Source organism: Bombus affinis, chromosome 13 (assembly GCF_024516045.1).
Source record: "Bombus affinis isolate iyBomAffi1 chromosome 13, iyBomAffi1.2, whole genome shotgun sequence".
NCBI classification, from domain to species: Eukaryota; Metazoa; Arthropoda; class Insecta; order Hymenoptera; family Apidae; genus Bombus; species Bombus affinis.
The window spans coordinates 1,502,191-1,517,938 of NC_066356.1; the positions used below are offsets into that span (position 1 = coordinate 1,502,191).

Below are 15,748 nucleotides of genomic sequence, written 5' to 3' on the forward strand. Positions count from 1 at the left end.
AAATGGTATTCAGTTTAATATTACGTGTCTCGCCTACTTTTTATCAGAAAAATCATGTCTTTACAATTAAAAATGTTTATGATAATATACATCGAAAGTTAGTGATCTGATTTGAATGTTTAAGAAAAGCAGTATTTATCTAACGGAATATATAATTGTATCTGCAAAATAAAATTCAGTAGATATGTATAGATTACTTGTTAACCGAACATTAGTTACAAATCAAGTTCTAAGGAAAACAAGTAACGAAGTAGCCGGTAGTGTTAAGAAAAATACCAAAATTACATCAAAAGGACAACAAAAATATACAGAAACTGTTCTGCTTCCACGAACCGAATTTCCTGTACAACTTAATGGGAAAGCACGAATAGAGGCAGATAAACGCTTAACTGAAGTAAGTCATTATATTCTTAAGTATTCTATTGTTTATTTAAATATTTATTCTTCTAATTATATCATTATAGAAGTGTGGTTTTTCTGAATTGTACGAGTGGCAAAAGAAAAATCTTTCAGGACCAGATTTTGTTTTACACGATGGGCCTCCTTATGCAAATGGAATTCCTCATATGGGACATGTTATCAATAAGGTTTTGCGTTTTTGCAATAATTCCTCTTCTAGATTATGCATTTCTCTAACTACTTTAATAGTTTCTTACAGATTTTGAAGGATGTAACATTAAGACATAAGATTATGAATGGAAATCGAATTCATTACGTACCCGGTTGGGATTGTCATGGATTACCAATTGAATTAAAGGCTACTAAAGGTTATGAAAGTGAAAATGATCCTTTAGAGATCAGAAAAAAGGGTATAATTTATAGGTTTTTAGATCATAAATTTCTTTCATCATTAGTTCATACGATAAGATATATAATCAATATTTAACATTAAATCTTTCTATTTATTGTATTATTACTTTTTTCTTTTTTTATGTACATTCAGCCCGTAATTATGCTAAAGAAGCTATTGCTAGACAGAAACAAGCTTTCCAGTCATGGGGTGTGACAGCCAATTGGAGTGAATCTGAATGTTATTTTACCAGTCACTCATCATATATGAAAAATGAACTTCATCAATTTATAAAATTGTATGAGAAAGATATTATATTTAGAGATTTCATGCCAGTTTATTGGTCTCCTTCTTCAAGGTAAAATATTCAAAACTGAATAACTTAATTTCAGTTTTTTAGAAGTTTACAGTTTTCTCTTTATATTATAGAACGGCATTAGCTGAATCTGAATTAGAATACAATCAACAGCATCAAAGTAAAGCTGTGACTGTTCGTCTACGTATTAATGATATTCCAGAAAGATTAAAATCATTTAAAAATCGTGCTGTATATGCATTAATATGGACCACTACTTCATGGAGTTTAGTGGCTAATCAAGCTATATCTTTCTCTTCAGATGCTACATATTGTCTTGCTGAAGATGATAAAAGAGACTTATATATTGTTGCTAAAGAACTATTAGAAGCTACTGAATCAAAGATTGGTTCTTTGAAACCAATAGTATCCTTCGAAGGTAAATTTGCAAGATTAATTAGTATTTTTTAAATATTACTTGTCATTTTTTTACTTCAAATTTAACATAGATGATAAGTAGATAATATATGTTTTATTAGGCAAAGAATTGGAGGGCAGCACGTACTTTCATCCCTTCACTGAACAAAAATGCCCTTTATTAGCTGCAAGTCACGTTACGACAAATGCGGGAACAGGTTTAGTTCATACTGCTCCTGCACATGGTCCAGAAGATTTTCTAGTTGCACTCAAAAATAAAATTCCCATTGTAAGCTAATTTTTTCTCGTTTGTAATGAATAATATTAGTATAATATCAATGTTAGATATTATTTTAAATATAATATTAATATTTAATAATGCTGTGGGGTATGCTATAGTTATCCATAGTAGACTCTAAAGGTCTGTACACTAAAGAGGCTGGGCCAGAATTTTATGGATTAGAAGTATTAACAGAGGGAGTTGATAAAGTGATGAATCTCCTGGCTCGAGATATATTGCATGTGGAAACATTAACACACAGTTATCCGTATGATTGGCGAACAAAACAACCAATTCTTATTCGTGCTAGTTATCAATGGTTCATTAATATAAATTCTATCAGGGAAAAAATTATTGTAAGTCAGCATTTTGTGACATTTTTCTATGTATAAATTATTACAAAATTTCGCTAAAACAAGGAGTATGTTTCCTTTATTATTTTCATAAGGAGAACGTTGCGAATGTGAATGTATATCCTAAACGTAATCGTACATCTTTTATGAGTGCTTTACTTGCTGGAATAAGGAATCGACCGTATTGGTGTATTTCGCGACAACGTTCTTGGGGAACACCTATACCTGTAATATATAGCAAAACAACAGGCTTAGCATTTACGAATAAGTAAGTACGTATATATGTATATATAGTATACTGGCTTTATAGTATACACTTTTACTTTTTGTTCTTTATTTTAGAGAATTAGTTGAACGTTTATGTGATTCGATAGATAGATATGGTCCTGATTGCTGGTGGGAATATTCTGTAAGAGATCTAATAGGATTAGATATAATTAAAAAATTGAATATTGATCCGGACGATATAGTAAAAGGAAATGTAAATTTCATTAAATTTTCAAGATTGAAGAAAGTAAAGTTTCAATATATCATTCATTAACATAAATCCTTCTTAGGATATCATGGACATTTGGTTCGATAGCGGAATTTCATGGTCAATGGTTTTACCAGACAAAAAAGCAAATCTTTATTTAGAAGGATATGATCAATTCAATGGTTGGTTTCAGTCATCCCTAATAACATCTGTAGCTTTACAGGGATGTCCACCTTATAGGTAAATAAAACGAATATAAAATGTTTAAAAAATGGCTGTATCAATGTAAACGCTTTTTTTTAATTTTTTAGTGATTTATTTATACATGGATTTGCAGTCGATGAAAAAGGCTTAAAAATGTCAAAATCTATAGGAAATGTAATAAATCCAGAAGAAATTTTGCTAGGTGGATCTAATTTGAAGAAAAATCCAGCGTATGGTGTCGATGTTTTAAGGTATTAAAATTTAATTTTGTAATATAATGGTAACATATTAATAGTTTCATTTCATCTAGATGGTGGGTAGCTAATCACGGTTCCCAACATACACAAGTGCCGGTTTCAAAAAATTTACTCGATGAATGTAAAACATGCGTTAATAAACTTCGTTTAATACTGCGCTTCCTTCTGGGTACTTTACATCATCATCCGGGTATAAATTGCAAACCTGAATATCGAATTATTGATAAATACATGTTGTACTTATTATATTCGTATAATAAACAGGTAATTTGATCTTATTCTTTAATTAGGAAATTAAACATATTACTGTATTATTATATTACAAACTAATATGTCATTAGATGCAGCAATGTTATAACAATTATGAGTATCATCATGCGGGTAAAACGATTATGCATTTTATAACAAATGATGTATCAGGTCTTTACTGTACTATAATAAAAGATAGACTTTATTGTGACGAGGTAACATCTTCGATGCGCACTGCAGCTGTGCAAGTTATAAAAGAAATTCTGAATGTTCTTATCAGATCCATTGCACCAATTCTACCTCATCTAGCAGAAGAAGCATGGCTATATCATCCCGAAAATATCGGTATGTTATTGTCTTTTTCTATGAAAAATATAAGATTTCAAGACACTTTTTTATTAATTAAACTTAATCTTAATTGTAATGTACAGCGTCGATACCATTGCACTGTACGCAATATAAAATATCAGAGTCATGGAGTGATTCAAAAATCGCACAATACATAGATGCGGCAATTCGATTGAGAAATAATGTTTTAAAAGTCGCTGATAAAACTACATGGAAATTATATGGTGTTATAGAAGCTACAAAAGATGATTTTGTTTTGCTTTCTGTGAGTATTATTTATACAAAAAAAACTAAAGTTATGTTTTGTATATTATTGAGTGAACACTCGATATTATATGAATGTGTGCACTGACTTATACTTTCTCTATTTACGTAGCTTCTTCACGACCAGCAAAAACCATCAATGTCTGAATTATGTGAAATATTACAACTGTCGTCAGTTACATTAATTGAAAATCATACTATCAATGAAACACAAATCCAACTATATGACATTCAAGAGAAGTTGTGCGAACGTTGTAGGAGATATCCTGGAAGTCAGAAAGATGATCTATGTCCACGTTGTGTTAATGTACTTACTAAAAATAAACCATTGATTGCTGCTGTGTAATAATTTTTATCGAAAGTGCTGTTTCATATGATTTATCCTTACTCTTTCCAATTCTAATTCTTCCCATTAATGTCTTAAGAATATATTTCAAAAACTTTTTATGAAAAATTTTTTGTTTGTTGTTAATTATTTGTATGTACAATAACTTTGAGAAGAACAGAAAATGTAAAGATTACAGCAGTGAGGATATTGGCATAGTAAATTCTTAAATTTGAAATGAAAGGAAAGAAGGTATATAGTATTATATTAAGACTCTGCAGAACCTACAGTGTTACGACAACTTTTAGCGGTTAAATCATACAGTGGATTTATATTAAGAGCATTTAGGAAATGCATTAGATGCGGTTGGTACCCGCTAGTAGCTAACTTAAACGCAACGTGCGACATATATGCTCGTAACTCAAAGAATGCTTGATACATTTGTTCCAGTTTTTTAAAATTAGGATGTACATATCCTGTAGATTTCATTACCCAGTTTTGAGATCTTATTCTGTTATGAAATTTCAAAATGACTTTAAATATATTGGTTAAACATACGCGTATTTTTTCTCCACGACTATTTAGCATACATCTGGAAAGAATAATCATTAAAAATAATTAATACATTTTATATTCGTATATATTTTTCGCTTTGATCCAGAGAAAATACCTTGATAATATACGTTTTATATAGTTTACATGTGCCATATAAATTTGATCTACAGTTAAAGAATGTTCCAGATCTTTTTCAAATTCAGCCCAACTTGCGTGTAACACGCTACATGTTAGATAATTATGCAACGCATTCATAAATTGTGTCATTGAATGCCTATATAACTGCAGCTAAAACAAATTAAGATTAATAATTGCATTAGAACTTCTAAAAAAAATCATAAGATATGATGATACCTTATGATATTGTTCTGATGTAATTGCTTTTCGTTCTCTTTTCATAATATTAAAGTCCTCTTGCAACACCCATGAAACTCGACCGCTTGTTATTAGAAATTTAAATACTTTACTGTATTGTTGCATGACTGTCTCATCAAGTATAATATTAAGTGGCCAATTTATCTTATAGTTGAGAGTAAGACAATCCAATGCAGCTGGATCTGATATCTGTAAAGATTTCATCATAAGTAAGATGTATTGATTTCGTTGAAGAAAATGAAACTTCGCGATATATATCCAAAAAGTATAATTTTATAACAAAAAAGATAGCGTAAGATAAAAAATTTACGTGTAATTGAGCTGGTGTGTCCGTTGCTGAGAGATTGAGAAGTTCCGAATTAATATAAACATTGTTAAACGAATTAACGAGTGCTCGTTCTAGAAGATTAGTCAAAGTAGCGGAATTAAATAGTTCGATAGGTATTGAGATTTCATATAAACGAGAATACAGGGAATCTGTTAAGCTCTTTGCAAATTCCCCATTTAGCAAAAAGAAATAACTACGTAGACTATGCAAATGTGAGAGCAAGTTGTTTTCTTCCAAAAAGTATTTGATAATAGCATTGTTAACGAGACGGCTCTGTACGTTGAGAGGAATACGAATCGACTTTTCTAAATAGGCCTGAAGAGAAATATGATCAATTATCTCGACATCAGTAATACTCAAAGGAGCTATTACTGGCGATGCGTTATTACTTTTTTCATCACGAGCCAATTCAAATAAATCTGAAAATGTTGAATCTCCTTTCATGGCAAGAGATGATTTCGTAATTAACTGAGTCGAACTCGATAATATTACTGTAGATGAAATTTCCGAAGGAGATGAGTCTTCTAAATTATATGTTGAAATGGGGCTCTGTACTGATGAAGTAGTAAAATTATCCGTTGTACATGACATCGGTGTTTCTAAGTCATTTTCTTTATTTGTGATGGCTATAATTTGGGAGCAACGAGTACCCGTTTCATTTGTTTCATGCGTAACAGAGGTAAATTCGATTTGACGTATATCAAGTTCATTGTTATTTGGCGTCATATTATAATCTAATGGTCGCATGCATACGCCGTCAATTTGAGATTCTGTAATATTATCGATTTTCATAACGTTTAAAAGAGTGGGTCTTTCTGTTACTGATGACTGTGTACGATGAACTAATAGGCATTCTAAAATCTCATTCATTTCTTTATTTGTTGTATTTTTATTTGACAAAACTTTTGAGGTCGGATTCGTATTTAGTCTTTCTAAATGTCCGAAATTATGAAATTCGTGTTTCTCATTATTGTTGCCTATTATTCTCTTATGTGCGTAATTTTCAAGTGAAGAACTTTGCCTTGAATCTTGATTAATTTGAGTAGACGGTATTGACATTACATTTGATGTTTGATAAGATGTATTCGTATAGTTCTTATTTTCATCTTCAAGTGAGATTGGAGTTTCAATTAAAAAAAAATCTGAAGTTATTGCACAATTATGTCCTTCAGTTTTTTTTAAAAACTCGTTCCTTGATTCTTGGTTTGCTCTACTTAATATATCCACTCTTTCATTATACAATTTCATTCTTTTCTTCCGCCATTGTGAACGAATGCATCGTTTATTAATATCATTAGCTAAACCTTCATAATAATTCCAAACAATTGTCCTGTGTTTAAAATTAAAATTTAAATTTAAATTAAAATTTAAATTAAAATTAAAATTTAAATTTAAAATTATAATTTTATACTTTTAATTTGATTTGAATATTAATAATATAGCAAATTATTAATTTTTAATACCGTTCTAAGGATTCTGATGTTTCCTTTATTCTACTTTCTCCTTTATCATGTTCGATTTCTAATTGTATCTTGTTTGATAACTCAATTTCTTCAGCCTTATTTGATTGTAAGTTATTTGTAAGTACTTGTTCTTGTGGACTTGTTAAAACATTTTGTTTTACTCGTGTTACTGTTGTTACTGTGTCCCCTGGTTCTTCCTTGTTTTCTAATAATTTTGTAACAACTAACGTTCGTAGCAACAATGCGTCTACTTATAGGTAAATTTAGTTACTAATAAAAGCACACTTACCACGAAGTTTCAATAATGTATCACGTTCTGAAAGTATAGTTATTTTTGACATTTCTTTTTCTAACTGCTTCTGGTTTAAGATAGCCGTGGAAAGAGAAAGTATTGAACCAAGTGCAGTTTGACCTTTCTTTTCATATTCTCGATATCTTGATGACTGCTCGTGTAACGACATTATGTTTAAGCAAACTTTTATTTCTGGTTGCTCAGTTACACAGACACGGCATACTGGATTCTAAATTCTCACGATACAGAGATCAGTACAATACGCTGTCTGTAGTAGAATTAACTACAATACGATATATCAAGTATGCTTACTTTGGAGTCGCAAATTCTTAGAAGTCTTACTGTTTTGCCACATTGAAGTATTGATTCAGCTAGATCATTCAAAAAACCTGGCACCTCATCATTGCAAATGCTAAAACTTTTCGTCCAAAATTTGTGACTTCTATTACGTAAATATTGTGGACGCGTTTTTATCATAAATTCTCCATATATATCGTCGCATATACCTTCAAATATCCATTTCTGTAAAAATCTGTTGCAATCAATTTAATTATACTATCCAACATTCCATGTTCGAAAGTAAACGGATTACACAATGAAGTAATATATACAGATAAATGGAAATAAAGACGATAGAAAAACACCTGGTGTCGCGGATACACCATGTTTATTATATTCTATAATACGTACCGAAAATAAACTTCACAGCAAGATTTTAATAATGAATAAAATACCAAAGCAATTTTGGCATCTGTCACTTTAATTGCTTCATTATAAATTCTAGTAAGAATGCTACTTCCTTCTTGGGACATGTACTGATTTTCTTTGTAAGGTTCACAAACTTTAGCAACTTTAGTGATTAATTTAGCCACAGAACGTACTTTTTGAAATATTTTTAATATTCCCTCTGATTCTTTTTCATGTGTAAAAATTCTTATTAGTGCTGCTTGATAGTAAAGCAATAATTCTTTGATATTTGTACATAGAGCCTATAAAATAATAATAGTATAAATATAACAGTCTATTTGTTTTTTAAATTTTTTATCCAATTTCATTACAAACCTTAAACATTAGTCCTTCTTGTGGTAATTTGTTACCTTGTGATTTGTGCGTAACTAGATTCCACAAGAATTTAAAACAATTACCCCAATTAATAGCTTCTTGACAAATCTTCTTTATTGATTCTGGACTTATACCATATACACTAATGTTTCTTCGTAAGATAAATCCTGTCTAAAAAGTTGTTTATAAATAATTTAAAAAACGGATTTTTTTTTAAAGATTTTTTGTTGCTTCTCATTAAAATTAATAAAAATACATACAGCACATCTATACTCAAAGGAATTTGATTCTATTCCCAGCAACATTGATTTTACATCACATATAAATTCTTTGGTTGACACTTGTTCGAAAAGAAGCGAAGAATTCATTAACTACATTGAAAAAACAAGTACATGTAAGTAATGAAATACATGATTAGTAATAAAATGCTTGGATATATATTTTATTTAAGAAATAATTATTGAAGATAAAATGAATATTTGGATTTATATACTGAAAATAATTTATATTACATTCAATATGTATGTTTCATAACATTTACTTACTTCTTCCGAGATTATAAATAAATCATTCATTTGCTTAACTTTTTCTAGATGTATTGCTGCAATTGGAGTATCTGTTATAAACATCAATTCTTTAATAGATTGTGTCTCTCCAAAGTATTCCCATGTTTGATGATCTATAGTTGGTAGAGTATTAGTAACACTAATTTGATTCCATATATGATTCCAAATGTTCATAGTACTATTTGATTCATTGCTAACACTTTGATCTAGAACTTTCCATGTATCTACAATACTTTCGTTTTCATCTGTATTTATCTGCATAAAAGGGAGATACAAATAATTTGCTGTGTCTCCTTTTTCCAAAGGAAAGCTGCATACATTTTCGCACTTGCTTCCAATCTACAAAATAAATCATGCGAAGAAAAATTTTAAACAGATTCATCATTTATCTAAAAATTCATATTTAACTCAAATTGTTGCATAACATATATTCAATACAAAGTCTAAATCTATATCTTACCATATTATTTTGTAAAATATGTATATTAAGCTCTGAATTTATTATATATTGTTGGTTTGGGCATGAAAGCATATGTGATGATATTTTATCAAATATATGATTGGACATAAAATCACATGCAGTAGACATACTGAAAAAAACACATATATATATATATATATATATATATATATATATATATACACAACAAGACTACTTGAAAATAAGGATAAAATATTATTTATATAATTTACTCAATGGATTCAACCCCAACTATGGCTTTGGATTTTATTGAATTATCCAAAAAATTGAATTCATTCATGATATTTGTAGGTGCAATTCTTTTAACTGGATATCTTTCGAGTGTTGCTTCAAATTTATCCGATGATATGAAACATTCCATTGGGTATATTTGGAATGGCGGTATTTTATTATTATTGTATGTGATTTCAGGAAAAGCAGGATTTGCTTTGTCGAAATAAAATATATTCTACAGATTGTAATAAAATGCATTAATACATTTATGAAATTCTAAAAATCCATTTTCTTTCCAAATAAAAAAGCTTAAATCCTACCGTTAATGGCTCAGGGTTAATGTTACAATTTTTTAATTGCATTAGTAGCTGCAAAATAGAAAATACTGGTAGTTCACCGCATGGGAATTCTTCAAGATTTTCCAGTAAATGTTCTAACATATTAGCATTGTATGAATGGTTTAATTTCAATTTCAATACAAAAGCATGCTTTTGTAGTTCTAAAAGTGGATCTATCTTTTGAAGTGCTTCATAATCTGTGGATATAAGTGAGATTAAAGAAAGGCTGAATTGAAAGTTAAATAAATAAATGAAACTCATCTAGCATAATCAGGTATTAACATCACCTTGGCTAGGGATCAAACGATCACTTTTTTTCAGTAATATTTCAAAAGCTTTGATTCGAAGGTGTTTAATTATTTTGATATCATGATCATAAGCAAACTGTACATTTCGGTGGGAGGATCGATACGAATGTAATATGTGCCTGCTCAATTGAGTTACGAGACCATAAACATCGTCGTTATAACGGTCACTGATTTGGTCATTGGCACAAACGTATTCTTGAACGTTCATGACTGCACGTCCAGATTGTATAACACACAGACAAATAATTGTATCACTGTTGGTTAACAAACAGAATCGTTTGATATAATACAACGATAATACTCATTCATAGTTTTTCACGTATATTGTGTTTTTTGCTTGTTTCATTTTTAGTTATCGTTATACAAGCAAATAAGCACATAAGGATACGTTGTATTTAACATATTTTCCGATATATGCGCATTAGCTAAATTCAAATTAACATCAAAACGTCATTTGTATCATAATTGATGTTTTGATCCTACTATAACAATGTTTGTAGATGTTACTAACTTCTATCAAAGTAAATCGACAAATTCGAATTATACGTCATTAACCTCAACAACCATATTAAAGACTTTGCTTTATTTGATATCCTAACGTTACTTCATTTTCAAATCGAAGAATACAACGCGCGTTACATCACGTGGTATTTAGTGCCTATCTTTCGAATTGAGAATAAACAGAAAATACAGTATTTTTAGAAGAAAAGTTACGTTTATATTTATTTTGAATAGATTTTACGATGTGAACCAGTAGAAAAGAAGTAGAAAAAATATGACAAGTTAAATAAAAAGAACATAGAGGAAATATAATAGACAAATATGTATTAATTAATTTCTAGGAAATGTAGAAAAATGTTTATTTTTAATACTAAATATCGTTTTACGGATCAATCAGAAAAAAACAATAGTGTGATATCAGCTATATATAAGTTGATTGTACAAATTTCGTTTCGTATACTACGGCATACATATGTATGTATATTTTTATCCATTCATTTCATCTGTGTATGGATACTATCTTTTTCATAAAAAATTATAATTAATAATTCATATATCGATTCTTACGTTTTTTGTAATTATCATACATATTTGTTTAATAATTCGATTAATCATTAATCATTAGATACTCAATAAGTTTGCTTAGTCGCACCGTTACGTTAAAATCAATCGGCCGGTCGACTAATCGACCGGCCGATCGATCAATCGAATCAATTTGTCAGACGATCAGTTAATCAGTCGATTAATCGATTGGTTGTTCGATTGGCTGGTTGTCGAATTTGTACGGCAACTGATTATTTCAATAAATTGAATTTCATATGCTATTTCACGTGGTTCCTCGCGTTATCGTCGATATTAATTGGTGCAATCTTCTAATCAATCCGTTTATTTTCCTAATCCTCGGTCCTATAGTTTGCAAGGTGTGCATATACAAGGTAATTTTAGGATTGTTTCCTCCTCTGGCGGTAACTTATCGCTCTCTATCCGCATCTATGTATCTAGTTATCTGATTAATTATCTATTCGTTTATTTATCTATCTATCTGACTATCTATCTATATCTATCTACTTCTCCTTTTTCTCCCTCTCTCATTCTATCCCAAAGGAGGGTTCGCTTACTCGGTGCTATGTCTACTACGTACTCCCGTACTCAGGAGAGCGACGCGTGGGCCCTTCTGGCACTGAAGTCGGCACCGGCCAGCCCGACGAAGATGCAGTGGAACCCGGAAGCAAAAGGTGCACCGATTGCACGGTTAGAGGGTCGCGAGTTTGAATACATGGTTAGACAACATAGTATCACTATCGGACGTAACAGCAGCAAGGGTGAGGTCGACGTCAACATGGGCCACTCCAGCTTTATCTCACGACGACACCTTGAAATCTACTATGATCACCCGTATTTTTTTATGGTTTGCAATGGTAAAAATGGTGTTTTTGTTGATGGAATTTTCCAACGAAAGAGTGCGGCTGAGTTCCGATTACCAAAGACGTAAGATATCTTTCGGAGCTTTATCGAGCCGACTTAACCTTTCTTGCACGTTTCTCGCATGCCACTGGCAAACTTATTATACGGTTTTTATACAGTCTCTTTTCAGTCATGACTTATGATAGCCTCATCATTTGGCGATGTTGTCTTTTTCAAATTATATCTCATAGTTTCATACGTGATAACAATAAAAAATTGTCTTGTGATATTCCATGCAAACAATTTTAAGCAGAGAATTTATTTAAGAGCTTTACTTGTTCTTTGCACTTTCTCTCAGATACTTCATTTGTTTCTTCCTTTATTCTCTTTGATCAGTCGCATGTTTCTTCTGTTTCAGATGTACATTGAGATTTCCAAGTACAAATATAAGACTTGTATTTCAATCATTAGTAGATGAACAAGAAGAAAGTAATGTATGTGTACGCTCTCCTCCAAAACATAGAGCACCATTACCACCTTTACGTATTAATATTCCGGATGCAGGCTATAGTAGCCCATTCCCTTCTCCTACTGGAACAATCAGTGCTGCAAATTCATGTCCTGCAAGTCCACGTGCAGGACAAGGAAGGAGAAACATATCAGCAGATCTACAGATGGTGGCTGTGTATGCAGCTGCTGTTGCAAATGACTCACAAAATTCTAATATGGAGAGACACGAAGGTGGACAAAGTTCTAATAGACAAATAAGTCCCGGTACAACAGCGAATTGTAGTCCTCCAAAAGATGATTCTAAACCTCCATACTCATACGCGCAGTTAATCGTTCAGGCAATAGCATCTGCTGCAGATAAACAGCTTACGTTATCTGGCATTTATTCTTACATTACCAAGAATTACCCATATTATAGAACTGCAGATAAGGGATGGCAAAATTCAATAAGGCATAATCTTTCTTTGAATCGTTATTTTATCAAAGTACCAAGGAGCCAAGAAGAACCAGGTAAAGGATCTTTCTGGCGAATAGATCCTCAATCGGAAGCAAAACTTATAGAACAAGCATTTAGACAAAGAAGACAACGTGGAGTTCCATGTTTTCGAGCTCCTTTTGGACTTTCATCCAGGTAGATAAATTTTATAAGTATCTTTATTTTCCAGTTCCATATATATCAATTATTAAAAATCCTAATCTAATGCCTGTAACATTTCAAATCATATAGAAGTGCGCCTGCTTCTCCGTCTCACGTTGGAATTAGCGGTTTGATGACACCAGAATGTCTTAGCAGGGAAGTTTCGCCAGGACCAGAATCGTATCCAGATAGCACTGTATCTTCTCCGGCTGGTCAGTTGACTAGTCAGTCCGCACCAGGATCACCTGGTCATCCTTATGCGTCTTCGAGTCAATCGTCTCACAAAGGTCGCCTAATGCAACAGATTACTGTTGTCACGAACGGTGTTAGTGGTGATACAACCAGAGAAGGTAATAATGTTTTTATTATGGCTTTCTTTATGTTTCTTGTTTTAGAGAAAAAACTCTTTTCAGATACTACAAGTTGTATTCGCTCCCTTACCGGTAGTTTCTTAGGCCGTGGATATACAGAAAGCGGTAAAATAAGTGATGGTATAGGCAACATCAATACTCCAGATGTTGATGTTGCCGCTTACCGCTTACCATTCTTTGTATGTCCACAGCTTTACGTTTATATCTTACCGTCGTCATCAATCATAAAAGTATCTATCATTTTAAATATACCACGATATTTTTTTAGATAAGTACGTCGTATCTGGAAATACTACAGAAGAGCATTCTCTTTCCCCAGCTGGTCAATATAGTCCAGCTCCTGTTATTGTACAGACCACGTATAATTATAGGTACGTCCATACTCAATATTTTCTTTGCTGTATTTTTCTATCGATTCATTAAAATTGATTGTCATTTTGTACCATCACATTCAGTGGAAGCTTTATTGGTCCCGACGCAGGCGTCGGAGTTGCGAAGCGTTCACACGAGGAATCGGATAGTTCTCCCGGATCACCAGCACCGCTCGCCATTGTCGAAAGTCCTGAACCACCTGAACACCAACCTCCATCGACGAAACGTCAACGTGTTCATGATATGGACGACCACTGAACCATTGTTGTCCTAGACTATCGTTACGTAGGACATTTTTTGTTACATCGCGCTACTCGCTCATTGTCAAATATATCTGCACGCGCGTGTACCTCACACTTGTTCGTGTGTGCGTCCGTAAACACGTGCACGCTTAATGTTCAGAATTTCGAATCGATGCCCATATCCATACCACGTTTAAATCTCTCCATACATTTTCATCTTTGATGCGCGCGCGCTGACAAATACGTACATGTACACACTCAATTCTGTACTGTTTTTCATTTAACCACATAGTGGTTACTTTATTTTCTGCGTATGATAAATACTCGATACAGTTTACTGTTTTACGCAACAAGTGGAATATTCGTAAGAAAAGCGAGAGCAGACAAAGTTATTCCCTCATCTCACATTCTGAAAACTAGTTTTGATGTTATATCTTTTCTTTTCTCCAACTTTTGAACTTGAATCAACTGCTGACGTAGTACCAGGGTTATTCAGTCGTCATGATCATCAGTATGCACATACACGTGTTTCGTTGAGTAAATTTTTTATGTTTTTCTTTGATGACATACAGGTACAAGGAGGCGACGGGAGCTTTGATGTATTTATAAGAGGGAATAAATATTTGTAACACTCGTGGAAGAGTATTATATATAAGAAACATCTTGGATGAAGTTATATCGTAGTATATTCGAAAGATGTTGAATCTCAATAGAAGGAAATATTATGTTAAAACAGCTCACGTTGTTCGCCTTAGTGCTTTGCAAAAGAAAAGGTCACCTGTTCTAGGACGATGCCAATACTGGTAAATGAACTTGAAGAAATTTGTTGAAAATTATACATATTTTCAATCGTAAATAAGCTCATATGAGTTTGAATTATAAAGTTTTCACCTCATAAACTACGTTGATCTGGTGCACGTTGTTTTTGTTTAATGTCCAATTACAATTGGGTAAAAAAGAGGAATATTCACTGGTTCTTTCCGATTCTTCGATCTCGTCGATTGATTGTTCACGTTGTATGAATCGATCAATGAAATTGATTATGACGCAATTCGCGTTCAGTGAAAATGCTCGCGAATCGTAGAGACAAACTTTAGATTGTAGTTCTGCGTATGATTTTACAAAGTTTCTATTTAAAAGGAAAGAAATGAAAGAACGAAGAGAAAAGAAAAAGAACAAGCAATAATCTTATGCTGAATACGTCGATCGAAATTTCTTTCCGACGTGCCTGTTTATCTAACGAAGATATTAACATACTATAATCATACAGGAAGAGGTGATAGTATTTTTGTTGCCACTTGTAAATAAACTCTTAAACGAACATTCATTGCTTCGAACTGTTTCTCTCTGTGTTGAACAAAATCAAGAAATGTCTGCTTGCTCTCGTGGTACGAGATAGATGAACAATAAGATGAAATGATAATTTAAAAAGGACGATCAAATGTAAAATTCAAAATTATGTAACGATTAGCT

The 15,748-nt window shown here is 31.9% G+C and overlaps 3 protein-coding genes across 8 annotated transcripts; 2 read left to right on the forward strand and 1 right to left on the reverse strand.

The window, feature by feature from the left end:
- Positions 1-71: 71 nt before the first annotated feature.
- On the forward strand, positions 72-4,293 carry LOC126922989 (isoleucine--tRNA ligase, mitochondrial). The gene is made up of 15 exons (XM_050735956.1): positions 72-394; positions 465-587; positions 659-809; positions 944-1,148; positions 1,220-1,524; positions 1,625-1,791; positions 1,902-2,138; positions 2,231-2,403; positions 2,478-2,616; positions 2,693-2,850; positions 2,922-3,065; positions 3,125-3,335; positions 3,413-3,665; positions 3,752-3,933; positions 4,045-4,293. The coding sequence occupies exons 1-15, from the start codon at positions 185-187 to the stop codon at positions 4,276-4,278; spliced, it is 2,892 nt and encodes a 963-aa protein (XP_050591913.1). The 5' UTR covers positions 72-184; the 3' UTR covers positions 4,279-4,293.
- LOC126922984 (gamma-tubulin complex component 6) lies at positions 4,045-11,055 on the reverse strand. 4 transcript variants are annotated; one of them, XM_050735947.1, is made up of 15 exons: positions 10,218-11,055; positions 9,913-10,127; positions 9,592-9,827; positions 9,359-9,488; positions 8,878-9,237; positions 8,593-8,703; positions 8,333-8,503; positions 7,961-8,259; positions 7,583-7,802; positions 7,271-7,499; positions 6,979-7,183; positions 5,498-6,845; positions 5,167-5,376; positions 4,928-5,100; positions 4,045-4,849 (listed from the first exon to the last, which is right to left on the reverse strand). In XM_050735947.1, exons 1-15 carry the CDS (start codon positions 10,444-10,446, stop codon positions 4,525-4,527), a joined length of 4,461 nt encoding a protein of 1,486 aa, XP_050591904.1. In that variant the 5' UTR covers positions 10,447-11,055; the 3' UTR covers positions 4,045-4,524. The 4 variants fall into 4 exon arrangements, with proteins under 4 accessions (XP_050591904.1, XP_050591905.1, XP_050591906.1 ...); XM_050735948.1 differs by having other exon boundaries at positions 7,268-7,499; positions 8,917-9,237; positions 10,218-11,053; XM_050735949.1 differs by having other exon boundaries at positions 7,268-7,499; positions 7,583-7,792; positions 8,152-8,259; positions 10,218-11,052.
- A 366-nt stretch (positions 11,056-11,421) lies between these two features.
- LOC126922991 (forkhead box protein K1) lies at positions 11,422-15,596 on the forward strand. Of its 3 annotated transcripts, none has more exons than XM_050735958.1 (6): positions 11,422-11,674; positions 11,893-12,227; positions 12,562-13,284; positions 13,381-13,640; positions 13,930-14,032; positions 14,117-15,596. In XM_050735958.1, exons 1-6 carry the CDS (start codon positions 11,558-11,560, stop codon positions 14,289-14,291), a joined length of 1,713 nt encoding a protein of 570 aa, XP_050591915.1. In that variant the 5' UTR covers positions 11,422-11,557; the 3' UTR covers positions 14,292-15,596. The 3 variants fall into 3 exon arrangements, with proteins under 3 accessions (XP_050591915.1, XP_050591916.1, XP_050591917.1); XM_050735959.1 differs by having other exon boundaries at positions 11,533-11,674; positions 11,844-12,227; XM_050735960.1 differs by lacking the exon at positions 11,422-11,674 and having other exon boundaries at positions 11,738-12,227.
- Positions 15,597-15,748: the final 152 nt, after the last annotated feature.